The 27,799-nt window shown below is 43.7% G+C and overlaps 1 protein-coding gene across 2 annotated transcripts in view; it reads right to left on the minus strand.

Moving 5' to 3' along the window:
- Positions 1 to 647: 647 nt before the first annotated feature.
- Positions 648 to 27,799, minus strand: part of sertad2b (SERTA domain containing 2b) — a 33,607-nt gene continuing 6,455 nt past the window's right edge. The window contains exons 1-2 of one of the 2 annotated variants that reach the window (XM_070977990.1): positions 13,510 to 13,808; positions 648 to 4,211 (exon numbers count right to left, since the gene is read on the minus strand). In XM_070977990.1, coding sequence (XP_070834091.1) covers positions 2,915 to 4,207 — 1,293 coding nt within the window. In that variant the 5' untranslated portion in view covers positions 4,208 to 4,211; positions 13,510 to 13,808 and the 3' untranslated portion in view covers positions 648 to 2,914. Of the gene's footprint in view, positions 4,212 to 13,509; positions 13,809 to 27,799 lie in introns of those variants that run through there. The other variant, XM_070977992.1, reaches the window with a different exon arrangement.

Below are 27,799 nucleotides of genomic sequence, written 5' to 3' on the forward strand. Positions count from 1 at the left end.
GAACACGTTTTAACATCACCCCAACCTCACTGCTGCTGTAAGAGGAGTCAGACTGGATTCCAGGTAACACATTCTGTCCCATTAACAACTACGGAGTCCCACCAGCCGGGACCTTTGCTAGCAATACTATTAACATGTTACACCCTATTGCAAGGCTGTGTTAGCAGAAACAAAGTGCTATGCGGTTCTTGTGTTACTTGTGACTTTACTTTCAAAGGAGAAATCCACCCTGCATTATTGTGAAGTACCCTGCATTTCTGAACACTGCAGTGTCTGTGGTGTCTTTTTCTCATATTGCTGTGAATAACTGGACAGATGGAGATATGTATAAATATGACATACAGTGCACAGCAGTTACAACAACTACATCGAACACGTTCACCCAAACACCTTTACAGGGTGATAACACGTCATACGTTATGTTCTGAGCGGTGCTCTCACCCTCAAGTGGCCATTGAATGCACCTTTGGAAGTGAGGGCTTGTGATAAGCCACCATTTTGCACTAATATCCAACTGAAATATTAATGACTGGTGATAAATAAGTGTAAAGTATAGCAGGGTGGACTTTTCCTTCCATGTTTGAGCCTATTAGCTCAACCAGACGAACCAGAAGAGGCAAGGTGACGAGTGTTACTTTTGCTGACTGACTGCTAACGTCTTTCTGAATATTGTAGCAAGAAAAGGCATTTCACAACTTTCTGTTTTGTTGTATCAACTCTTAAAAACAAGCTACGTCTCTGCACCTTGAAGACTCCTACAGCTGTGCTATCCTGAGGTCCCAGAACTAGCTTGACTTCTACATAAAAGGAAAGATGGTGTGTCTGTGATTTGCTAATGCAATAATAATAAAAAACAGTTTTTGTGTAGACATGAAGGTCAGCAGCCCGATACGATAGACTGTCACACTGTTTTCAGCCTTTTGCCTCTACTCCACATGCAACAGCCAAATCTGTGTATAAGGGCAGCTGTGAGTTACAACTAAATTACCAAACATCAACCTCTTTATTTTAAAAGGGTAATGGGAAATATGTGTAAACAGAACTATTTTTAACTTCAACAGATATCATATAAAAGGTTCCCTGTGCGTGTCTTCCTATTCTATTTAAAACTGTGTGTGTGTGTGTGTGTGTGGTCTGCTGGGGAAAAAAATTGTAGACCTTAGGAATCCTCATGTGACCCTCGTCTTAGACGCAGCATTTGGCTATCACATTTTGTCTTTTTCTTCCAAAAAGCATGCATAGTGGGGCCTGTGCAGGGGCCAACGCAGTCTTTTGCATCGCTGCAGTGTCAGATTAACATCATGGTGGAAATGCACATTCAATTTATTTATGGGACAGGTTTAGCCCTCCTGATATCCTATGTGTTTAAAACATCCATGGGCGTTAGGGTCAACCTCAGAACTGCACTGCACAATGCACAGAAGTGAGTCAAACCCTGAGATTTGGCATATAGGGCTCCTATTCCACACACAAGTAAACATTATCTCCAAATAAGGGGTGTGTGTAATACTGTATGCTGTGCTGTAATTTGTCTGTCACTCATGTTGCTAATTTTATCGGAACCAAACTGAAAAATAAGGCATTTCTGCTCAAATATTACATTTTCTTTGTGTGATTCTGGGAATTTCTATGGAGTCACATCGGTCCCACAATGACTTTCCCTGCAATCTTTGATAGCTGCTTTGTCTGGAGTCCCACACAGCTGAATTTAATATGTGTTTGGAGCCTAAAGTCTCTGCTTTGGTTGGATTTTTCAGATCATCAACAGCCAACTGGGACGCAAGACTTGGTGGTGGTGGCGCTGCTGTCCCTTCCAATGTAAACACATCCAGTTTTCCTGTGGGTGTAGCTCATTTGAATTCTGCTGTAACCGAAGCATGATAACCAGCCCAAATGACTGAGCTCATGTAAAATAGCATCCAGCACAGTTATAGTATGTGCCTGCCAATAAGGAAGGGAAAGACAAAAATAAGTCCTGAACTGAATCCATAGACATGATATGTACAAGAACAGACATCTCCTTCTACCAAAAAAGTTTAACAAACAACCAGGCGACGTGTTTTAGAGCCATCCCAAAGGGTAATTATATAGCCAAGCTAATATGTAAGGTAGCACACTGGTAAAACAATGTATTCCTTGTAAAATCTTTTTTATGCTTGCTTTACAAATAAAACAGAGCATTTGTAATAAGATAAAGATTAAATAATTATTTGATCATGAGAAATTACCTCAATAATAGTTTTAATACAATACAATAAGTTAGAAAAAACACTGAGGAGTGACCTCTCTGGGCTGTTAAAGTGAAAAGAACTAGAAAAAAAACAAATACTGTAAAAACAGGAATTGAAAGTGGTCATTTTGAAAGGCACTCGTCTGCTAAAAGCCATGATTTCAGTGTGTTTGTGTGTGCATGTGTGTGTGTCATGTCTGTGTGTGTTCACCTGTATTTCTACACCTGTGAGGAGTACAGAATGGCTGCCAAATCGCCCAGAATGGGGACAATTTGTAGGTCCTAATTTCTTCTATTTAGAGTTACTTTTTAGGGTTAAGGCTTAGGTTAAATTTAAAGAGTAAAATTAACATTAGGATTAAATTAGGATTACGGAATAAATGGCATAAATTGAGGTCCTCACAAATATAGAAATAGACATTTATGTGTGTCTTGGTTTCCCGGTTATTTCATTTCCATATTTGGAAAGGCGAGCACAGTGCATGCACAGTGTTGTGTAGTAGTAGTTGTCATAGTAGTACTAACTGACATCACCATCTATGTTTACAATTACCGACTTTTGAAAAGAGTAAAAAAACCTAAAAACAACAACCAGGAAAACGTCAAAATCGATCCCAAATTTTCATTCCAGTCTGTTCTCCGGATTAACTGTCTGTGTGTTTGTGAGGTGGTGGCGTCCGAGAGTCACGAACCCACCAATACCTCCATGATGTGGTCCAGTTCTGTCAGATCAATTTTGAAAGGCTGATTGGCTGAAACTTGTGGGGCGGGGCCGCTGTAAGGCGACGCCAGCGATTTGAGGAGGTCGTCCGCCGTCACCACCGGTGACAGTTTGGCGAGGCCACTACCTGCCATCACGCCCACAGACCCCGTAGTCGTACAGGGGTCAAAGTCATACATGGATGTGTCGATGTCGGCGAACAGGACATCGTCCAGTGCCAAGTCTGAGAGAAACCCCGAGGGTGAGGATGAGGAGCCAGGGGAGGAAGGAGAGTAGGAAATGTCTACTAGGCCACCAGGGGACAGTGTGGGCAGAGTGTCCATCGGTCGGGGCTCGGCATAACGGCCTTCTGCGAGCAAGATACCAGCTGCCTCTGGTTTAGCGCCCATGGTCCTGCAGTCTCTGGGTAGACCTGTGGGTGTTGGGGAGAGGGGTGCTAAGTGTGAGGACTGGATGAGTGGTGTGGGAGCTGGGGAGGTAGTCACGGTCGTAGTATTAGCTGCTGCTGTCCTTGTTATGGCTGTGGGAGGACCCAACTCCATGTCACTCAGAGTGGAGGGTAATACGTCATTGGACGAGGCAGGCACAGGGACCCTGGGGGCCGCCTGGCTCAGAAGTGCCGAAGGTAGAGGGGGAGACAGTGTTGGGGGAGGCGACAGAGGAGGAGTGGGTGGGGATGAAGCACAAAAGGCTGAATCTCCACCATCCTCCTCTAGTAAAGAGGCTGGAGTGAGGCAGGCTTCTAGAGGGGCGGGGCAGGCCTCCACACGATTGGGGCAGGTCTGGGATGCCTGGCAGTTGGGAGGCACCATTGGGTGGGGTGAAGGTGGTGGAGCGATCACCGGCATCAACAGGGCAGAAGGCTGGGATACTTGTGCCGTTGCTGCCGCTGACAAGACCCCAAAAGAGGGGGGCGCCTCACGGAAGCCCTCATCCATGGGGTCGTCTGGTGGCGGTGAGGGCGGGAAGAGCAGTGGCCGCAGGGAGCCTTCTTGCTTGAGTTCATCCTGGATGCGCCGTAGCATGTTGTTGATGAGGACACGGCGCTCCAGGCTGGGCTCGCCAAGTGGCCGCTGGCTGTACAGTTTCATCAGGGAAATGTTGAAGATGGTCTGCCGTTGCAGGGTGTACGACACCTTGGACAAGCCCTCTGGACCAAGGCCTAGTTCCCCTCCCGCCACCGATGCCTCCAGCGTTTTGCCTTCCAGCCCCTCTTCATCCTCGTCCAGCTTCCGCTTCGCACCTTTACCGAACATATATCTGGAAAACACAAAATCACACAGGGGGGACAGGAGTTCATTAGTTGCTTGACTTACAAGCTGTCAGTAACATAACAAGACCACAAGCAAATCAACTATGGTTGCAATGTTGAAAGTGGCTGAAACCCCAAAATTTCAAGTAATATCCTGTTGATAAGTTAATCGACTCATCATTGCATCCAAAATGAATAGTCCTGGCTTGGCCCTTTCAAGAGTTCTTGCATCACCTCACACTGGGTCACATATGGGTCAGTCCCATTTGGTTAAATGTGATTAAATGTACCCCCGCTAGGTGTATGAAAAAATGCTAGAACGCAATGAGAATTTAGTTAAAAATGTTAAATGAATCTAAACTACTCTTGCACAATAAAATAACAAACCATGTTTTAAATACAGGGTTTCCCTCTAGTTGACTTTTATTTTTTGACTGTCCATCATAATTCCACAGCACCAAAAACTATTCTTACTATTACTACCATTTATTACTACTGTTCTGCCTGGTTTGTTAATGGAGTATTTATAAATTGGTGAAATTTCATATATGTTTTTTCCCTGACTGGACTACAACCCAAACAATTCAGAAATTCCAAAAATATCCCAGCAGACCACTGGGGTTTCTGTATGTTGATTCAAATGCAGTAGCACTGCTGGCTCTCAGCATTAGGTTATCCTTGTCATACAACATCTCACCTCAGTGAAACACAGATATATTCACCAGGGAAGTTCGCAGACTGAAACCCAGCAGCTTAACTGTGGTGATTCAAAAAGCTGCTTAAACGCAACAAGCTTACTGCAACAGGGGATTTAAAAAAACATACATTGAAACCAAGAGCAGCTGCAATGGGAGCCTCACCGCTGCATACTGTAGCTCACCACTCACACAACAGACACACACACACACACACACACACACACACACACACACACACACACACACACACACACACACACACACACACACACACACTCAGAGACAGTCACACACATACTAAGTTATGTAATAGCAGTGTTCCCTGTTGTACCACAGGATCATAGGCCAGATTTAAAGCCCAACCCCCCTCTACCCTCCCTCCTCCTGCCATATTAGAACAGCACATTGAGTTACTTATACCGCTTTGAGACAGCCCATGTGTTTGAAGCATTCATAACACAGCCGTCACCCTGCTTCTCGCTGTCAGCGGAGAGATACAGTGAAGTTTCAAACACTTGACTGCAGAATGGGTTTTGTCTCAGAATTTACCAGATTAAAGTTAAGTTTCAGTTTCACCTCTTTGTTTGTCCATCTGCACGCCCTCTCTCTTGATCGCCCACTCACGCACTTTCTACTGTATTCCTCTCTCACTCTCTTTTGTCAGTGAGCTGGTTAAATGACATTGAAACGCTGATATCATTAAATCAATTTCCATTCGTGGTAGCAAAGCCGGGCAGTGTCCAACTTGTGTCCAACCTTGTGGAGAGGAGGGTCATGAAGCAGGCTGACCCACACACATGAGCCCTCGACGCAGGTTTTACCCATGTCAGCTAGGTCTGAACGCGCTATGAGTGGGGTTGAGAGATATATAGAAGAGAGAGAGAGAGAGAGAGAGAGAGAGAGAGAGAGAGAGAGAGAGAGAGAGAGAGAGAGAGAGAGAGACTGTGATGAAGATACAGTACATTCCCTTAACATCCACGCTCTAATGGCTTAACAGATCTCTCTATCTAATCAAACTATCTGATTGGTGCAACAGAGAAAGCAAGGAAGGCAGAATGAAAGATGAGAAAATGTAAAAGGAAGAAAGAAAATAAGAAAGGAAAAACAGCCATTGCTGCAGTGTGTTTGACTCTAATCCAGGCTGACAGGCTCATGCAGCCAGTCGCTGTCTACACATACACACACATACACACTGCGCATGCGTCTCCTCTCTCTCTCTCTCTCTCTCTCTGTCTCTCTCTGTCTCTCTCTCTCTCTCTCTCTCACACACACACACATACATACACACACACACACACACACACACACACACACACACACACACACACACACACACACACAGGAAGTGTGAGCTGTAGGCCCAGTCACCACGACTGGTTGGTTGCCATGACAAACAGAGTCAGCTGGGAATTCACCCAAAGAGATGACAAAGAATGGGATGGGGGAGAGGAGGAGGGCGGGTGAGCTGGGGGGCAGGAAGGAAGAGGAGGAAGACGAGGAGGAGGAGGAGGAGGAGGAGGAGGAGGAGGAGGAGGAAGTAGAGTAGGTGAGAGATTGGTCTGGAAAAGGTGGGAGAGGAATGAGCAACTGTCTCTCCTCCCTCAACTTAAACTACTGCTGTGGTGCCTTTCAGCAAGGCACTCAACACAGCCTCTTTTTTATGAACACTTTGTAATTGACTCATAGACGATGCAGATCTGTTACTCACTGGCTGTATATTTACATTGTCCTTGGGTTAGCCAGCTAACGTCACACAGCAAACTGTCTTTTCAAGTCAAGCTAATTTCATTTATATCCAAACAAACCACGAGAAGACCTTAGAGGACTTAACAAGCTATACATATATATGTGAAACGCTTGATCCCTGGACATACTATCCTGCTGTCTTCAGCTCCATTTTCTGCTCCAAACAAATGAGCAAAGCTTTATAACGTGTTAATGATCTCTCAGGGTGCTGCTAGGTGTATTTCTTAATAAAGCCAGGCTAGCTGTTTAGTTGTTTTTATGCTAAGCTAACGATCTCCTGGCCTTAGAACCATAGCTGACATGCAAATATGCGAGTTGTACTGACCTTCTCATCTAACTATTAACAAGACAGCAAAAAAGGACAAGTAACAAGTACACAATCAACACAAATTTTAGAAGAAGAAGAAGAAGAAGAAGAAGAAGAAGAAGAAGAAGAAGAAGAAGAAGGTGACTACTTCTTTGACTAATCTCAGTTGCGATGGCTATTGTGATGGCTTAGTAACAAACCCCTCAAAGCAGGACAATTTGAAGCATGAGAACTACACACACATATATGTATATATATATATATATATATATAGAGAGAGAGAGAGAGAGAGAGCGAGAGAGAGAGAGAGAGAGAGAGAGAGCAACAAAGATAAAGACAATGTCAAAATCCACAGAGCTGCATTTTCAGACAGTAATAAATGGGTTCTTGGGGTTCATTTAGGTGCCATGAAGAACTGAAAACCTAATTCCAACATCTAGATGTTTGTGGTGTACAACCATGTAGGACACGAGTTTCTGCATTCACTGCAGCTGCTTCTGGAGCTTCCAGGAAAATGGCGAATCAGAGAGTCAAAGAGGCAGAAACAGAGTCAAAGAGAGCAGCAGAGTCAGTTTCAAAGCAGTTTGCGGGTGTGTGATTGAGAGCTGAAGCAGCTGCGCATGTCTGACTCACTGACTCATGGCAGGGTGTTTAGACTCACACACACACACACACACACACACACACACACACACACACACACACACACACGGTGAAGGGCTGACATACCAGAGGTGCCCCACCCCTTACATTCCACTTCATTATCCTCCTCTTCCCTTTCCTTCTCCTCCACCTCCTCTCTTCTTCAGTCACTCACCTCTTTTTCATCCTCCCTCTGCTCTTTACCTCACACCCTCCCCCCTCCTTCCACTGACTGTCAAAGTTCACAGTCGTAGAACCATCCTACACCCTATGAGCCATGTCTAGATATGAACACACCAGAAGAAGAAAAAAACAGATCATAAATGAGTGGAGTAGATAAAGCACAACAGTGGAGGAGTACTGCATTCCACAATGGAGCCGCGGTCTTCATTCAAGGTCACTGTGACTTAACAAGCCACTGTTAACTGTCTCACAAAGAACTGTCTGAAAACTACCTTTTCATTTCAGGTTTTTCATGAGGTAAATATAGCTGAAGGTCTCTTGAGACCTTCGAAGCAAAGAAGCAACCAGTTATAACTAGAAATTAACCATCCTGCAGTTTGAAGGTCAGGTCTATCACTGATATTTTTGGCTCACAATAAATCTTTTTTTCAAGAGTCTTTACTTTTAAATTGGACAGAAAGTTGCTAAATATGATAAATATTCAGTGTTTACATCAAGCAGTACTTACAGTGGTAGTAACACTGTATGTTACTATTGTGTATATGTACTTGAACAGAATCATTTCAGGTTCAGGGCCCCTGTGATCAACATCAGTGTGTAACCAATCAAATGGCACAAGACATCTTATGAAAAGTGTTCCATTTACAGAGTTTCCTGTTTTCTCCTTTCATCAAAAACTGAAGTTTAATCTAAAAAACAAAGGCATGCTTGTGGTAAAGTGTGCGTTCAGATAAAACTACATGAAAAGTTGGCGATGCTTTCACAGAAGTGGGCCTTAATAGTAAAACAGTAATATAATGCAAAGAAAAACATGATAAAGAGATATACAAATGAGTGACGAGTATAAATCTAATCACAATACAATGGTGTAAAACATAAAATACACGATTGTTTCATACACTTAGAAGGGACGTCAGGTGAGTGTGCAAGCAAGAGAGTGTGTGTTAGCCTGCCAACTGTGCCTGCAAACACACATCAGACATGTGGGCCGAGCATATCATTCCAGGAGCTGGCTATCGTGAGAATGTGTGTGTGTGTGTGTGTGTGTGTGTGTGTGTGTGTGTGTGTGTGTGTGTGTGTGCTGTGCCGTAGTGCAGTGCTAGTGGACGGACTGCAGTGATATTATGATCCTGTAACCGGATACGCTGGTTTCCATGCCTGAGCTGTGCATCCACCCCTCCCCCTCACCTCCACATCGGGCTATTTCAGGTTCTCTGGATTCACAAAGTATGGACACACACTACACATTATGCTGCTGCAGGCAGATGAGTGTGGCACTGTGCTGGATGCTTAGCATGATGTGCATTAATCTCAGCATGGACATACAGTAGCACAGTTCCAGTTTGCGGTCATGACTGTGCTTCCACTGCTTCTCCTTGCTGTAATGCATCCAGCTCTGCACATGAGGACGACACTGCCCAACTCACTCCTGTGTGTGTATGTGTGTGTCTTTCTCTTCCTCTCTCTCTCTCTCTCTCTCTCTCTCTCTCACACACACACACACACACACACACACACACACACACACACACACACACACACACACACACACACACACAATGTAGAACTAGTAAACACATTCCAGACAAAACCCAGAGGAAGAGATAGTGTGTTGTAGTACTCGCCTGACCAGAGCCACTACACTCAATAGCAGCTACACTTCCACGCACAACTTCAGATACAGTTACACCATGGCGATAGCTGCTACTACTACTACTGTTACTGCTATGACTACTGCTGTTACTACTACTCTGTCTAGCAATATACTCATTCCAGCCTTATGACATTTTTGAGGTGCCACAAAGTGGACTTGGTCATCACAAATCATCATCAAGCCCTTGCCAGCAATTTTTCCACACAAATTTCCAGCTCATTCTCTTGCATGGACGAAAATACGGTATATGTGTCTTTTCCCAACACTCTACTCCACACACTGCTCAGAAACCCAACACATGGAAGCAACGCCATTAAAATGATGAAGATGTACCTTTAAGCAAATCAGAGTTAAGTTCTCACATATGGATGAAATTTTGAAATGCTGATGGGGCTTTGCTGATAGGAAATAAAGGTCAGTTAAATATTAAAGATTATCTAATTTGTTTCTGATCTCAAGTGGCTTCCAGTGTAATTTTGTGGTCGTTTTTTAATAATCCAGATCATTAAAAGTGTGCAAAGTGTTTCCATGGAACAACAAACAGGGAGGACAGGTGGTAGAGGAATGTAAGAAACAAAATAAATAAGCTAATCATGCGGCTGGAAACACTGTCCAATGTGTGTGCATACCACGAAAGTGTGTGTGCGTGTGTGTGTGTGTGTGAGTGTGTGTGTGTGTGTGTGTGTGTGTGTGTGTGTGTGTGTGTGTGTGTGTGTGTGTGTGTGTTTCCCTCATAGAGATCATAAATGCTCACATGACAGAGGTCAGCTGGGTGTCAGGCAGGGAATCCACTACGATTTCTTATGTAATGACAGACCTGGTTACAAAACACAACAGCTCCTACTGCACAACAAGCAGCATCCATTAATAAGGAGACACTGTGGTGTGAGAGCCAGCATGGCAAGAGTAGGTTGGATGTTGATTTCAATTAATAAAAAGCTGAAGGCTGTCTTCATTTTGTTTCCCAGTTTTGGTGAAAAATAAAGGCATGACAATTCCTTCCTCCGACTAATCGTATCTTAATTCAATCAGAATTAATGGATTTTTGAAGTTGATTTATAAATTCAGGTGTCAGAAGACAGGAGATTCATCACACACTCTAGTTCAGATCAGGAACATTTCAAGCAGAGCAAAGGAGTAAGGACTGAGAAGAGTGCAAAGGTCAGGGGCAAGCAACTGACTTTTAACCCAGATTCTCCAACTCATCTTGAAACCTAACTCTGTTGCAGTTTATTTGGTACACATTACGGCTGAACGATATGCAGAAAAATCTGATTGTCATTATTTTGAAAGATACTGCGATTACTTCTGTATGAGAGTCATGATTTGAGCGGGAATTTTTGCAGAATTTTCACCGAAAAATAATGATGATGTGATTTTCACTGGGGTCTGCACCAAACAAGCACGTTCCCTTACGTCTGGAGAGTAGCACCACAGTGCTTCATCTGGTATTTTGTGACACATTTTAACTTCATCAAACAATTTCAGCTCCTGCAATTTGGATTTTGCACTTCATTATTTATGATTAACAGTTCAGCCGTTGTTAATGTATTTTGGGGGGTTTGTAGTTTCTAGTATTTAGTCGACCCTCACTTACAGAATTGGGCAAGACAAAATATCAGAAAAACCTCTCAGTATAAAGCAATTCAATAGGACCACAAACTACTGCAACCAAACTAAACCTAAATTATATAATCATTAAGGTGGGATTTATAACGGAGTGCTATTTAGCTTGGAGTAACTGGCGCCTGAGCATCCATGTCCACCAAGGACCAGCAAGGACCAGGCTTCTGCACAGCCAGTACACTGAACACTGTGAGTCCATCATAAATGAGGGACCTGACAGGTGTTCACGTCATATTCTTTTGGATTAAATGTGCCATGTTAGTTAAAGAGCCAATTCATTGTTTTACCAAAACTTAACATCATGTTTCACAGAATTGTGCAGCAAGTCAGAGAGACACGCGTGGATGATAAGTTGGTGTGCGAATCTCAAATTTCTGGTCATTATCGTACTCACACACAAGCTTGCTCACTCCCTCACACACACACTTAAGTCTATAAATAAAAGGCAAAAGAAGAGAGCAGAATTAGGTCAGCAGACATGTCTACATGGCGTTGAGCACTCCACTCTTTCCACCGAGCCTCTTCAGGGAGAAAACACAGCTTGACACTTCTAGTGACAAAGCCTGAGAAGCCACTGAAACCTTCAGCAACCATATGTCTGGTCACTGGGTGTATCGTATTATCTACCTTATTACTGCAGTATTTGCCTTTTTACTGCAGCATGCACTGTATCACAGCAGTTTCGGCCTTATTACCACAGTGCCCACCTTGTTACAGCAGCACCAGCTTTAGTGCTGCAAGTGTCATCATTTTTACTGCAGGCAGCACCCTTATTACTTAAGTATAATCCTTGTGAATGCAGTACAAGCCTTATTACTGCACTTGAAGCCTTACTGCTGCACTCTGAGCCTCATTACTATTACTAGATACAGGTATGCAGCTTCTGAGGGCATGAAATATAGACTACCTTGCTACTACATGCATACCTGATTGGGTAGCCAATGCAATAACACTTACATGACTTGAAATTCAAGCCTTCGAAGTTGACTAGAAAGGGCTGCAGCTGTCATCCCTCCCATAATGTACAATACATTTTTATATTAATACCCTTTGAAAAAGCCTGGGAAGATATGTGTTATGGATGATTTTGTTATAAAGCCTCAAAAACTCCAAAATTTCCTCCCAGTTCAGTTCTGGTATATTGTGTGTGGAGGATATGTAGGGGATTTGGACTGACTACTGGGTGCTAAAACAAAATCAGGGAGCACATCTTAAAACTAAAGGCCCACCCTGTTTTCCCATTTTGCTTAGGGAGTTTCAGCAATAAACTGCAGAGTGAAATTTAGCCATTTTCATGTTGATTTTGGAAATGTTCAGGGAAATGAAGCAGTAACATTTAACAATCAACATTTCTTTTTGTCTGGACTCATCCAGGAGTCTGAGGACCTCCTAAGGGCTACCCTACTTAGCAAAAATAAGGCTTTCCTCTCCCCACTGTGGTTATCTGCTCATCTACAGCACAGGCAGTTGTGTAACTCAGCCACACATCTGGCTTCTCCTCAGATGGGGTTCAGCTCTGATCAAACAGCACTCTGTGGTCTGATGTGAGTCTATAGTGTGGCTGCTCGTCCAGACAAAGTCAGACGCTCCGGTGTGACCTGTGTGCAGCTTGTGGATCCCAGCACAGCGCCGAAGCGAAGACGAGATGCTGTCATGGGAGCAGACTGCTGTGATGCACGTTATGAAACAGAGGTTCCCCCACTCACTACAACTGCCACACTGACTGAGACAGTCCAAAACACTGGAGGCCAACTCACGTCCACTGCAAAAACACATTTCACTACTTCACGGCAGCTTTACAAGTGTACTTGAGCAGGTTGTCAAGAAAGACTGAATCAAATGTACAGACCCTGTGCTCTCAAAGGGCTTTAATGTAAACAGGCTAGGAGAGTTTCTCTGTGCTGCTGTTGACAAGCCTCTTCAAATAAGTTGACTTGAACAAGTCATATTTGGCCCCAATGCGTCTTCAATGAATGACGTTTACACGTGAGAGTATTTATACAAATGTAGGTCATTTTAAGTGATTTTAGGCGGGGTGAAATTACTTTTAAAACAACCTGGGAGAAATCATACATTGACTATCTCCTATCGCAGTACGCGCCATTGGAGAATCTATTTTGGGTTAAAAAAAAAAAAAAAAAAAAAAAAAAAAGTTTATCAAACAGACTTTCCCCCTGGTGATAAACTGGAAAGTTTCGGCTGTCTCGGCTCCATAATGTGGATTGTGGAGAGAGCTAGAGGGATAGAAGGACACTCAGAGTACAGAGGGACACCGTATTGTCCATTTAATACGAAAACTTTTTCAAGCAGAGCCCATTACCCACAGCAGTACTGAAACGGCAGTCTTCGCCGTGTCTATTATCCACACATATAGGTTACACTGCCTCGCCGTGATGTACTTCCTCGGCGTGTTTTACTTAGTTCTCTGAAAAATAGAAACGGTGTCTTACCACATCCAGGTCCGCCGGAGTTTGAAAGAGAAACATGGGGGTATTTAAACAGTCCTGTCGGCTACAGAAGAACAAGCCGTCCTCGCTCCCGGAGACTCTGTCACACAATGGCGCTGATAGGAGGAGAAAACTGCCTCCGCTCACAGGAACGCTGCTGCCTTCACGATCTGTGGGACATGCGCGCGAGCGAAGCTGCACGTGCGCTTCTCTTTCTATTACACATCTATGGCGCGCTCATGTCTCACCGTCGGTGTCACTTGAAGCAAAAACGTAGGCTACCAAGATATTACTTCATCAGCGTGACGCATGTGATAACACGCCACATACAAGGAAATCGACGTTCAATGCATCGCGATTTAATATTTAAAAAAAAAAAGCCAACTTTTGCCTGACATGATCGTCATTACTGTGTAAGACAGACTAATGTACGGTGAATACCACACTTAAATGAAGTCCAAATGAGGAAGATCCATGGAGCTACCAAGATGTGCTATTTAGAGAACAGACAGCAAAATATTGTCGCAACTGAAGGTCAGCTGAGTGCATTTCATTACCATACAATTATAGTATAACATAGAATACTGAACTATGTCATGGAATATTTCTGAATTTTCAGCCTGTAATTAACTTTTAAGATGGTAAAATCTTCAGTGCAGCGGCCTCCTTGTCCCTCTTAATATCTAATAATACTTACAACAAATTAATACACACAAAATCCGGAGATAGCCTAAACTCAGTTAATTTATTTATCTTAGATACATTTTATTTTTTTATAGTTACTTTGCTTAAAATATGAATTACACTCCTCGGGTCATTATTAATGTAACAATGGCATAATTACTTTCTTGACAGGATCCATTTTGTTACGGTAGGAAAATTTACGAGGAGCACCTGAAGGCAACAGGAGCTGAAATCGAGCAGCTGCCCCGAGGAGCGGCGTCGTCAACTTTGCTCCGCCCACACACGCGCACACGTACGCGCGCACACACTTGGTGTGTTCTGTAACACTATGTCTCTCTATCTCCGTCCCTCTGACTGTAAGTGCATTTAATTAAACATTAAGAACATTTTGAACGTGTAGGCAATGCGCACATTTTGCGCTGGAACTGCAGCGTTAAGCCCTTATCAAACCTGCCCTACCACTACTTTTACTACAGTCTCATGCTTTTCATTTTCAACTACCTCATCAGAGACTTTCAGAATATACTGTGTTTTGCCCTTTCCATTTTGGCATGTACTGATTAACTGAAATAATTAATTTTAGCCTATTCTTCTCCTGACAGACAATGGAGAGCGGTCACAGGACAGCACTGGACTTAGTGATGCCCATCCTACCCTGTGGCAGATGGCAGGAAGTTGTCCGGTAAACTCAAACAAAACCCTGCAGAGTCTGCTCCATGAAGACAAAAACACCAGTGGAGCATCCTGGGGCAGAAGAGGGGCATCTTAGACCGTTTGTGCCCCTGATGGCCCCTGCCGCACACTCAGCTGTGCACTGATACACCAACAACCACATTACAAGCCTCCCTACTTTTTCTGACAGACCACCTGTTTTCAGGACAGGTCTGATCAACGTGCTGTCAAAAGTATTAGACATCTATTGGACTCCAGTCTTAACAGGACTTCAGTTTCTCATCTTGTCAGGGTGGAACGCAGCCTTTAGGCCTTCATGGTGACATGTTGACACAGAAAGTGGCACAACCAAAGTCATCGGTGCATCTTTGCGAAATACTTGGTTCCAGAACCTTGGTGAAGGTCAAAGATCGACACAGTCAACATTGCCTATTATTGGTCAACACAGCACATTTTCAGGTGAAAGTTCAACACAACACCAAACATTTGTGTAGGTTTACTTTGCCCATGTAACTGGACTGCATTGGAATGAACTGATATCAAGGCTAAATGTCACCATTTCAAATACTGGCGTGACCGGGTCTTAAAGGTCCAATGTGTTGGATTTAGTGGCACCTAGTGGTGATCAGTGCAGATTGCAACTAACTGAATACCCCTCACCTCACACCTCCACGATGGCGGCTCCTAAAAATGCGAAAGGCACTCTCTAGAGTCAGCGTTTGGTTTGTCCGTTTTGGGCTATTGTACAAAAATGGCAGTGCAACATGGCAAAGAAGAGGACCTGCACTCTCTGCAGACATAAAGGCTCATTCTCAACTAATACAAACACAGTGATTCTTATTTCCAGGTGATTAAACACTGATGAAAGCATATTCAGGAATATTATATTCCATTTCTGCCAATAGATCTGCCTAAATCTCACACGATGGACCTTTAAGACAACATTGGCTGAAGGTTGCAACACAAAAGATTCCACCAATGGACTCTATTAAATTTGTGATTTATTTTTTTTTCATATATAAAAGGCTCAACTGCCTCAGCTCAATCAGTGAAGACAGCAGAGCTTATGGAAACTACTGGTCAATAAAAGATGGCAATATTCTGTTATTCTTGGCAACAGGAATACTCCATATATTGGTATTACGCAAACAGTAAAGCGTGAATGAAACCTCAGCTGGAGCCTGGCTAACAGGCGGGTTAGCTGGGGTAGCTCTGTGCATGCATGCATGCAGACGTAGCTTCTGTGGTGAGAGGAGATCTGATTTTAGTCCTGCGTTCATCTCTCTGGACTGCGAGTTGACTCATGAATGCAGAGAAGAGAGGAGGGATGGCTCTAAATAAAGATTTCAGGTCAAAAACAGGAAATGGCTCAGTGAGCAGGGAGGGCAGGGCCATAGCAACACCAACTGGAGAGCTGCACCCACAACATCCCTCCCTCTCTCTCTCTCTCTCCCTCCCTTCATCTATCTTTATTTATTTCTCCCTGGCTTTTTTTTATTTCCCTCTCCGTGTGAAATCTGCTTGTTGCTTGTCTTTCTTGCCTTTTCTTGCCTTGCTTTATCCTTATTTTGTCCTCTCTGCCTCTGCCATTCTCCCATTTGATTTTTGTCTGAGGTTTTCATTTACATTCAGCGACTTTACTGACAACTATGAGAAAGAGAATTGCAAAAGCACAATGCAGAAGATCACCAGCTGATGCATTGAAACCATAATGAAAGACTAAATGGGTGTTTCTTAATATGTATTCTAAAAAATAACACAATAATCATCACACACATAGAAATGACACCATGCTATGCTACAAGACACAATAAGTGCTCAATTCCATTGCTGTCATGTCATTGTCTACATTTCTCTGCACACGTATCAGGTTGCGTGTGTGTGTGTCACTACCAGTGTGAACTTGAGTGTGAGCCTGACTCACGGTGAGTTCACTGGTCCCACTCATGACTCCGGCCCACTACATGAGGCTACATGTTGCTTCCAACCATCACCGTGTTGCACCTTTGGGTGGTAATGCGCAGGATTACGACTGTCACCAGAATTAGGCCGCCGACCCTCATGTTCCATTTATACTCGCCGTGACAACACACAGGGCATGTTTGTGTCATCAAGGTCTGTAAATGACACACACACATGCAGCTGGAATAATTGATTCACACGTCTGTCTGTTACTCATCAGTTTTATTTATATTGATTCTATTACGTATTTGTTTTAGTCATGAAACAATCGCCACAACTCGCAGTATGTTACTGATCCTATGAAGGACTTAATAGATGCAATTACACATGACTAGCAGATACAGTAAATACTGGTTAATTAATCCATTACTACCAGCTACTAGGAACATTTCTACTACTACTACCACAACTATTACAACAGCAGCTACTGCTGTTATCACCGTTGCACCAATGTCTAGTAATGACCAATACTGTTGCTGCTACTGCTATTTTTGTACTTGTAAACAGACACGTGCTAAACAGTACGATATAGTACAGAAATATCAGTACTGAATGTCCTGCACAAGTAGCAGCTACAAAAAAGACCAACGCCACATGTTGATTAGCAAACAGCCATGACCAGACAACCTGGATACGCAGCATTATTAGCTGTTATGGGAAGTCCACCAATTTTCTAATCAGCTTACTCCACATTGAAAACAAGTGAAAACAGTTGTATAGCGCAATGCTTCTGTGTTCAGAGGTCACGAGCTGAGACTGCTTCCATTTAAAGCGTCAGACAGAAAGGTTGGGAACCAGCGGTAGGATGTGTTCAGTGGCTCTGGAGGAGCTCTGTCAGGTCTGATGACATAACTGATGATGTCATCAGGGTTATCTTGGGGAGCTTGAAACATATTTGAGACTTTAAGTCAGGATATCTCAGCCTTTACTGCTTCAATTTAGCAATACATGGCGTTTTATACAGTCTAAAATACTACCTTGGCGGCACATACAAATATTCTATTGTCAGGCAGCTGTTGATTCAACTCATTAGTAAGTCTTGAGGCTATAGTTTGTGGTATCGTAGCAAGTTGCATTATAATACACAGGCGTACCTAATATTTTGTCCCCTTCCTTTCTTATCTGATCACATGATTACTGTATTCAATCTGATGCCAGAAACACTGCCTTCCACCCTTCCACACATGTCTGAAGAGGAGCGTGGAAGAAAACCATTGTCTTACATCCCATTTGGAAACTAGAAACTGATAAAGGGAGGGTGATTTCACCTTTGGTTACACAGCTTTGAAAACATCCAAATGTGAAATTTGGAGTGAGTATTTTAGAGCATGTGGTCATAAACGCTGAAACATTTGAAAGTGGCCTTAAAAAAAGGAGAAAAATGGAGTAAAAGCAGCAGAAACATCCACATGTGCTGGCAGATTTTGGGGAGGGTGTGTGAAGAGGACCACAGAATATTATTAATACTATTAGACATGGGCGTGGCACGTGGGGGGGGGGGGGGGTAAGGGGGGCTTCACACCAAAAACACCCATCTGCTTTCTTTCCCATTCTCTCTCCCTCTCTCTTTGTCTCTACCTCCTCCTCTTCTCCCTCTTTGTCTCCTCACCAGAATCTTTATTAGTGTCCATCACTCCCCCTCTATGCCCCATACAGCTCCCGCCTCAATCACACACACACACACACACACACACACACACACACACACACACACACACACACACACACACACACACAGACTTAACCTTGATACAGCATGATATATCCATGACTAGTTCCATAATTTTGTGCTATACCATTTGAATTGATAGGAACACCCACGCAGACACACAGAAAGCTGTGCACTTCCTTCGTGTGGCCCCCCACATGTCTCACCATCCTTCAAAGACTTGCTAAGTGCCTTGACTCATGCATTTCAAAAGAGGAAGTAAGAGTAAGCAAAGCAAGCCGGCCTCCTGCAGCGCTGCCATTTTAGTAAAACATGTTGCCAAAATGCGGCCATGCTGCTCAGAGCCAGCGCTTCCACGCCGGCGCTTTCTTTACACTCATCCCACTGTGACGCTCAGCAGCTGCTTTCCTGAATTTATGTTACATGAGGCAGCAAACAACCATTAACGACAGCAAAAATGAATCCTGAGAAGAGCATTGTTTTTCAAGCAATGGAGTAAAAATCTAAGCACTTATTGTGTGTGTTCAGTGTTTATTCTCCACGTTGTAGGTCAAATGTCTAAAATGCTAATTCTTATTTTAATTCTAATTTCAAAGATATTTGCTGGACAGTTGGGAAAACTGTTTCTCAGGTTGTTCACTTCGTCAGCACAGACTGACAGTCCTGCAGGTAGCAACGCTGCAGGAGAAACACTGAGCGACTTATCTGAATGGGGGCCTTTGTTGCATATCGTCTCTTTCTCTCCACTTTTTGCATTCCTTTAACACAACATACCCACACAAAGCAACCCTTACATGCACATAAAACAGGTCCATTGCTAAAAAGTTTAGGCTTACTATCTCAGGAACATGACTTAGGGTATCGTCACTCCTGTAGTTCGGCTCTTTTGGCCTGATTCATTGTTGCATTTCAGCTCTGGTCCGGCTCCCGTTCACACTGGCCTTACACAAATGAACCAAGAGGAGTAAACATGAAGTTGGACAGACTGACTGGCAACGTATGCACCAATTCACTGTTTTTAATATGTATATTTGTGTGCTCTGGTGTGCCAAAGAGTTCACCAAGACATAAAAGACAATGAGCATCATTAGTGTTATTAGGCTGCAAATCAGCCACGTTATGAACGATGACAAGCAGGTAGAGACAGGAGGAAGAAGAGGTGTGTGGGACAACATTATTGCACAGGGTATTACTGCTGGATCACTGTCACTTTTTAATGAACTTAATGAACTGTCAGCGTACACGCAGGAGGATACAAACGCTGCACACTGCAGATTTAACTGCTTTTGACTGTCTGATCACTCAGAGAAAATGCTGATGCGTTACAACGCTTACCAAATGACTTCTGTATGAGACTACTTCCTGAACAGCTGATGAACAGCAGATGGATTTATCCATAAAGTAGCTTTGGAAATAAAAAAAAAAAACAATACACATCTACTATCACAAAATACTGTGTTTCAAGCGATCTTGGTCCACTTTCACACCAGCCCAATCAACACATCGGCAGTGCAAACAGCAAGAGAAGTGCACGTATGGAGGAAGGTGGGGTGGGTGGATGGGACAAATGCGCTTTCATCCAGGAGACCGGGGTTTGTGTCCCATGTGAAAACAAAAGTCAAGGCTGATCTTTTTTGGAAGTGAAGTAAGGCAATAAATGACTAAAAGGGTATTTTAAGAGAAGAAACTAACAAATAAATTGAAGACATAAGTCTATGAATATTCCCATTATCAACAAATTACAAAAGACCAACATACAAGAGACCTGAAATATCTTATTTTTCTTTGCCAGCAAGCTCCAAAGTCGTCCAAAAACTATTAAAAACACATCAACGAGCCACCTCTTGATTTATCATAATATACAAATCCTCAGATTCAGCATTATCATCCAAATAACCCTCCTTCTTCTGTGGTAGCATTAACAGTGAGGAGTTTAGGGAGACAGAAACTAGTTCAGGGGCCACACAAAACTTTTCATCTTGCAGGAAGAGGGCCTGTGCATTGACTAAGAACATGGGCGAGAGACCCAGACAGAGAGAAAGAGAGAGAGAGAGAGAGGGAACGAGGGAGCAGGAGGGAGGTGTGTTTACTCATGGTTGTGTGCCGCCTCCAGCGTCAGGTGACTTCCAGGAAAGAAGCTGTTGTTCTCTTTCTCTCTCGCTCTGTCTCTTTTCCCTCTGCTCCTTGTTTCAGAACTTCTCACATGAATTGTTTTTCTTCTCTTTTTCACTTCACTGGCCTGTTTATCAGACCACCGAATCAGAGTGCAAAATGTCCCGTTCGCGAACCCGCATAACATCCAAATCACGTTCCATAATAAATTATTTGGTTTGAAAGCAGTCACTGTAAAAAAAAAATCCAAGTTTTAAAGTTGAGTACACGATGTCGTGCAAATCGGTTAAGCCAGTCGAGACACGATGAGGCGGTTTAATAACCCGTTTAGACGCACAGCACAGTGCTCTGTTGTATGTTTTACTGGCTTTCGGCTCGGGGCTACGTGAAAAGTTTCACCCTAACCCTTTCATGTGCACGTGTTGTGTGTGTGGTTGTGTGTGTGTACCCATCCATAGCAAAGTGGAGAGTGCGACACAATCCAGCAGGACAACTCGGCAGCAGTCTCGCTGTGGATGGAACACAGATACCTCTGTCTGCTCGGGAAAACTCAACAAAAACACATTGATGGCAGAGAATTGGTTTCCCACATTTCTGACATTTTTCTGCAGTTTGGGTCAGCTCCATTCTGAGCAGTGTGACCGAGGCAGTGGTGGCTGCTGCTGAGGAAGTAGAAGCAGAGGTAGTAATACTGGAAGTGATGGTTGTACTCGCTCTTATATTATTACGTGTGTGTGTGTGTGTGTGTGTGTGTGTGTGTGTGTGTGTGTGTGTGTGTGTGTGTGTGTGTGTGTGTGTGTGCATTCATGCCTCCAGCATGCCTTTGCTGTCTTGCCTCTGACAATAAATTCTGCAGCGTTTTTTAAAGTGCTCTTTGAGTCAAACTGAGCTGCAGTGTAAACTCCGCGCAGGGAGATCCTGTAGCTGAAAACAGGAAGGTCATTAATCTTCGAGAGAAAGGCAGCACACTCAGAAGTCATGGCAGAGGGAAGCAGCCACAGCGGTTCAGCTTTAGAGACTAGCGGCCAGCAACTACAGTTTAGCTGTTTATCCATCTTGTCTCAGTTTTTCCACCTCGAGCAGCTTCATTTTACTAACCCTTCACACTCCTCCAGCCACAGCATCCACAGAGAGCCATCTCTCCGCTCGCTTTTCTCTTTTTATCAGGGGTACAGTCAGAACAATGCACAAGAAGTAGGAAATGATAGACAAGAGGAAGGTTCATCACCCTTTCACGTCCCCCAAATATGAGCCGTAATGCATCAGACATCAATTTAAATCAGATTTCTTATCTAACATCTCTTATGTGAGGTGTGTCAGGACGTCCGCACTGAAGATACATTTGAAAATGCTTTTTGTGTCTTCTCTGTTTGTCTGACTCTTGAACAGAGTCTGAACCTTTCCCCCACACCTTTCTGATGTCCTGCATCCCACAATGTTTGCAAATTTCCAAAAGCATCAGTCCATCAGTCATGTTGGATTGACGCAGTGAGGGTCAGGGGAGTCACAGAAAGGAAGCAGGCTTTGAACATCTCTGTTAAACTGTATTTTTCTGTCCTGCGTACAACACACTGCAACACCAACAGCGGCCTTGAGGACAGACTTATGTCACCTTCCCGCTCCTGGTCTAAGAACTGAGTACACAGACAGAGATGGTTTAACCAGAACAACTGAGAGTCACTGGTGCAGCGATAAAAACATGATTCCTCACTGTGAACGCTGACCATGATGATGTGTGTTTCTTTGATAATGAGTGAATTTATCAATTAAAGGATTATCAAAACCGGCTAACTGTCTGTCAATAATAACTCACTAATCCATTCAGCACAATCCTTATGTTAACTGACTTCAGTAGATGTACCTTCAGTTTTCAAACCTCAATAAATAAATAACTAAATATAATTGTGATTCCCATAATACCTTGCAGTTGGATCACACTGTCTCCAGTGTCTCCACACATGAACTTTGATGAGAAATGTCTCTCAAACGAATTAATTGCTCCAGCGTCATCATCATAATCATGTTCTAACTTGTCTGGTTCACATGTTTTCTTCAGTCTGACTATGAAACCACTCATTTTCTCCTTCATAAAAAAGGTCTTCTCAAAGGTTGTTTCTGCTGGGCCGGTCAGTGACTTGTGGATGGCACAGCAATCCAGCAGTTATGAGACTGTAACTTCTGGAAGAAGAAAAAACACATTCTTCCTCGTACTCTTACAAATCAAAGGTTTAACTCATGTGACTGAGTTAAAAAAACACTCCTCTTCTCCATGTAGTACACTCGGGGCTTTTGTTGCTTCAGCCGTACTTGGTCTGGTCTGACCGGTCGTTCGTGGTGACTAATGTGAGCGAACTCTCGATGGATGGATCTGCTGTGGCTCTCCTCCACTTGTGCTGCTGTCAAATCTTCATCCTGAACTGTCACTTGTGGCCTGTGTGTTCGGCAGAAGCTAAAGTTTCACTTTCCCTGCACAGCTGTCCGTGTCACAGCACAGTGAGCATTACTCCATGTTATCAGATGGGAAACTGAATCAGAATCAGAAGACTGCACAATCAGATTACTCCTGTGTGATGTTTTAAAGCAGCAGGGCACATTTATCTGTTTTATCAATGCATTGCTCCAGTCCTCTCATATGCAATTTTCTCTGTCAATATACTAGAAAACAGTAATCTGACTAAAGTAATCCATGCACAGTAATCTATTACTTCTTCCCCTGCTGCTGCCCTCCTACGCCAGACCAGACGGGCTGAGTCAGCTCCGCTGCTCTATCACGATTCAGCCTGACACACTTTCCCTCCCTCACCCCCCACTTTCCTTCATGAATCTCTTCATTCACTCTGAGCTGCGTTCACAACTTCTTCACTGCTCTGTTCTGCTCTTTTGCTGTCATTCTCTTTTTGTTTCATCATTCCCTATCTATCTCTTTGCAATAAGATACAAACATCCCCCCCCCCGTCCCATGTTTCTCCTCGATTTTGTCCACCCGCCCCTCCCCCCCCCGCCCCCCCTCTTCCTCCCTCTCTCCCTCCCTCCCTCCCTGCTGGCTGCCTTCAGGGTAGCAGAAGGGAAGTGAATGGCTTCAGCCCTCCCAGCTGGTCCCATCACCCAGCAACCCAGAGCAAAACAAAAGAACACACACACACACACACACACACACACACACACACACACACACAAGCCTACAAACAGGCAGGCACTGCGCACACACAGACGGGTTCTTCAGCAAATGAGTGTATGCACGTTCTTCGACACACGCAGACAGATATGCAGATGAATGCACACACTCGCACAGGCACACACACACACACACACACACACACACACACACACACACACACACACACGCATACACACACACACACACACACCAAACACACACATACCCACCAGTACCCCCGCTTTTGCCCCCCCCCCAAGCTCACATCCATAAACACAGTCAGCCATCCAGCCGTCCCCTGCAGACTCCCACCCATCATCCCTTCCTCCAGCCCCCCACCCATCACCCATCACCCCCCTCTCCCCTTCCCAGCACCCTCTCCAGACACCCAGTCCTTTGTCCACACTCTGCTCTGCACAAAAAAAATATTTTGGGGAAACAAACATGTGTTGGTCCAAAAAAGAAGTCGACACAAAGCGGCGAGTAAATGCGCTGTGTGTGCAGTGTGAGCACAAACACACACCACACACACACAGTACATGAAAAAGTCCAACTGTTATTTTTGAACTGTGTCCCAATAAATGAACCTCAGCTTATGGATTTGAGCGGACGATGAAGGTGTAGTTGACCTGGACGCTCACTTTGGATGAGGTCACATGACTGAATGTGCTGGTGGATGTTACATGTTATCAGCCATCAAATGCTTTCAGAGAATATCGCCCCATTACACATCAACTGTCTTTTGCTGAGTATGGAAATCCATTCTCGACCTTTCAGACCACCACTGACCAGACACCATTCAACCCCGTCAAACCTCTGCTGCTACACCCCAAAGACATGACTGGAATGGTGGAGCGGGTTTCACATCAGACACCGACAAACATCTTCCCTGAACGTCCTTGGACCTGCTGTGCCAGAGCTAGATAGGAGATAGACCAGTTGTCATCACACAGCCTCAATAAGGAACTTTGGCTACCTGATAACAGATGGATGGATATATGGAAACTAAGCAAGAAAGAAGAAAAATGGTCTCCTCATGTCCCTGTGCATTACCTCCTTCATCATCATCATCCCCATCTCTCATAGCACAGTGCAAATGCAAACAAAATGACAGCAACAGTGTAGGATTTTTTGGTTTGAACACACAGAGATGGACAGCAGCTGATGTCAGAGCACAGCTTTAGCACAAGAGCTGGAGTGGAGCAGCTATTGTGCAACAAAATCAAACTGACTTTTGTAAAATCAGAAGTAAAGCAGTTGGAGTCAGGCAATGAATGGAAGGGGAAAAAAAACAAACCGGACTACTAAATATTTAGTTTACTTTCTCCTTTGGCACGGCGGTCGTGAGCCAAAGCAAACCTGGAAGAAAAATGCTTTGCATCCAAGCTTCTTCAGCCCAAACTGCTCAAACACACACGAGAGAGAAAGTGAAATGGAGTGAGCTTTTCTGGAAACAACACAATGTGGAAAACCTGAATGTGGCTTCTGCAGGCTTCAGGAACATAACAACAAATAGGATGGAAAACTGGGCGGAAATGATCTGAACTGGATGCAGTCCAGACTCATCTGGTCCGATTCTGTCTAAACACACTGCTCAAACATCGGTCTTCCTCCAGACTGAACCGGTCCAGTCCGGTCCATCTGAGCCCAGGAGACTCTAGAATGGTCCGATTTGGTTTGGTTCAAAGCAAAACCAGCGTTGTCTGGTCCAGTTCAGCCTCGTCCAAAACAGCGTGTCCCAGTCTCGTCTGCAGCAGTCTTAAGTAAATCCCTCAGAGGCAGCCCAGTCTGCCCTGCAAGCTGTTCCAGCACCAGTCCCAGTAAACACAAAGAAACACAATACAACCCGCAACAAACAGAAACACCTGACCACAGACACACACACACACACACACACACACACACACACACACACACACACACACACACACACACAATGCTTATACTTCTACCTTCTACCCTAACCTTAACCAGCACAACTAGGTGCCTAACCCTGATCTGATCAGACTTCTGACCTGAATCAAAACCTTCAAACACGGCTTTGAAGTTGTGAGGACTGGCCAAAATGTCCTCACTTTCCAAAAATGTCCCCGCACATGGAACACTGCAGTCGTAGACCCTGTCAACAAAACGTAAGGAGAAGCAGAGTGTCGTGCTTTCCAAGAGAAATGATGAACGGTTGTTGTTTTGTGGAGGCCAGCGAGGGAAATGAGAACTCATTTGAAGCCAAATTAAAGATGTGCAGCTGGACAGAGGTAACACTGCATTTTCCTACTCTGCGAGAACAAAAGCCTGCGATGACATCCGGAGAAGTTGGGGACCATTACAATGCACGTCTGTTTTTGCCTTCGTTTCAACTGTGCACTGTCTGCGCATGCATGGCCAGCTGTGTGTAACATGGGATGGTGTGTGGAGTTGCCAAACCAAGCACACACTTCTTGTTTCCACAAAGCCCAAATTACGGTGTTACACACATCATCATTCAGTCAGAGACCCAAACAGTAATCTCCCCAAATGCTACTCTGCACCACTGACACAGATATCAGCCACTTGAATGGCTGCCAAGCTGACACAGCACTGTATAACAGAGTATATAATCATTAGGCCATAATCATACAGTGGCTGCTCGCCAAATATCCCAATATCAGAGCTGGCCTGTTAACGCTCCCTCACTCAATTTTTTCAGTGTGGGCCCGACAGTCTCTAATGCGATGCTGTGTAAGTGACAGCACACTGTGCTGGATGAGATACTGTACAAGCTAGTGGGACAAGGCTGTCCTGAGTTCCCCTATTCCAAGACAGTTCCAAGACACACACACACACACACACACACACACACACACACACACACACACACACACACACACATATATATATATAAACAGTTCTATGAAGTGTTGAGCCCAATCATGATGCTATCACCTGTTACCAATCAACCTGTTTACCTGTGGAATGTTCCAGCACTGAGAGCAGGTTGGTAATATATATATATGTATATATATATATATATATATATATATATATATATATATATATATATTAGGGCTGTCAGTTTAATGCGTTAATTAGATTAATTAATTATGCTGCAAATTAACGCGCTATAAAAATTAACACAATTAATCATGAGTGGCAAGTCAATGCGCAAGCATTTTAAATTTGGCCCTTTGAGTGACCCGTAGGCTGCAGTGGCAGGTCGCATCCTACTGTACCTGCGCCACTAGTCAAAAGCAGGGTGACAACAGACATGGATGCAACACCGGAGAGCGAGGCAAGTTTATTTATAAAAAGAACAAAGACGGGACTATTAACAATAACGCAGTGATTTGTACCTTGTGTAAAAAAGAATTTTCCTATCACCGTAGCAGCTCCAGCCTGAATTATCATTTAAACGCTAAACATGCAGTTGCTGCTAGTGCCGCTAGTGCTACCATGAGCTCACTCCGCCAACCCACACTTGCTGAGTTAGGAAAACAAATGAGCAAAGCCACGACAGAAAAACTGACAAACTCAATCGCAAAGTGGGTTGCTGCTGATTGCAGGACGATTTAATCGTGGAAGACGAGGGCCTAAAAGAGGCGTTTCAGATAGCGTCATCTGACTCTAATTTCCAGCTACCGTCGAGAACTACAGTGATGAAAAGAATTCACCAGCTGTAATGTGAATGTCGGTGAATTGTAATGTCCTAGAATTCAAATTCTTTATTTGGGGACCTTTAGCAGATATGAGATTAAAATGCGATTAATTAGATTAATTAATTACAAATCCTGTAATTAATTAGATTACATTTTATAATCGCCTGACATCACTAATATATATATATATATATATATATATATATATATATATATATATATATATATATATATATATATATATATATATATATATATATATATAATCTGATATGTGTATTGAGGTCATGTTTGATGATGTTTGATCATGTAGCCATGGTATCCAAAGAAGTGTTGACTATCATTGTTTCATACTAGCACTGTATGGACGTGTGATGTTGTGACAGAGTGTGGAGTGCTGCTCCC

The sequence above is a fragment of the Chaetodon trifascialis genome, chromosome 13 (genome assembly GCF_039877785.1).
Source record: "Chaetodon trifascialis isolate fChaTrf1 chromosome 13, fChaTrf1.hap1, whole genome shotgun sequence".
In the NCBI taxonomy this organism is placed as follows: Eukaryota; Metazoa; Chordata; class Actinopteri; order Chaetodontiformes; family Chaetodontidae; genus Chaetodon; species Chaetodon trifascialis.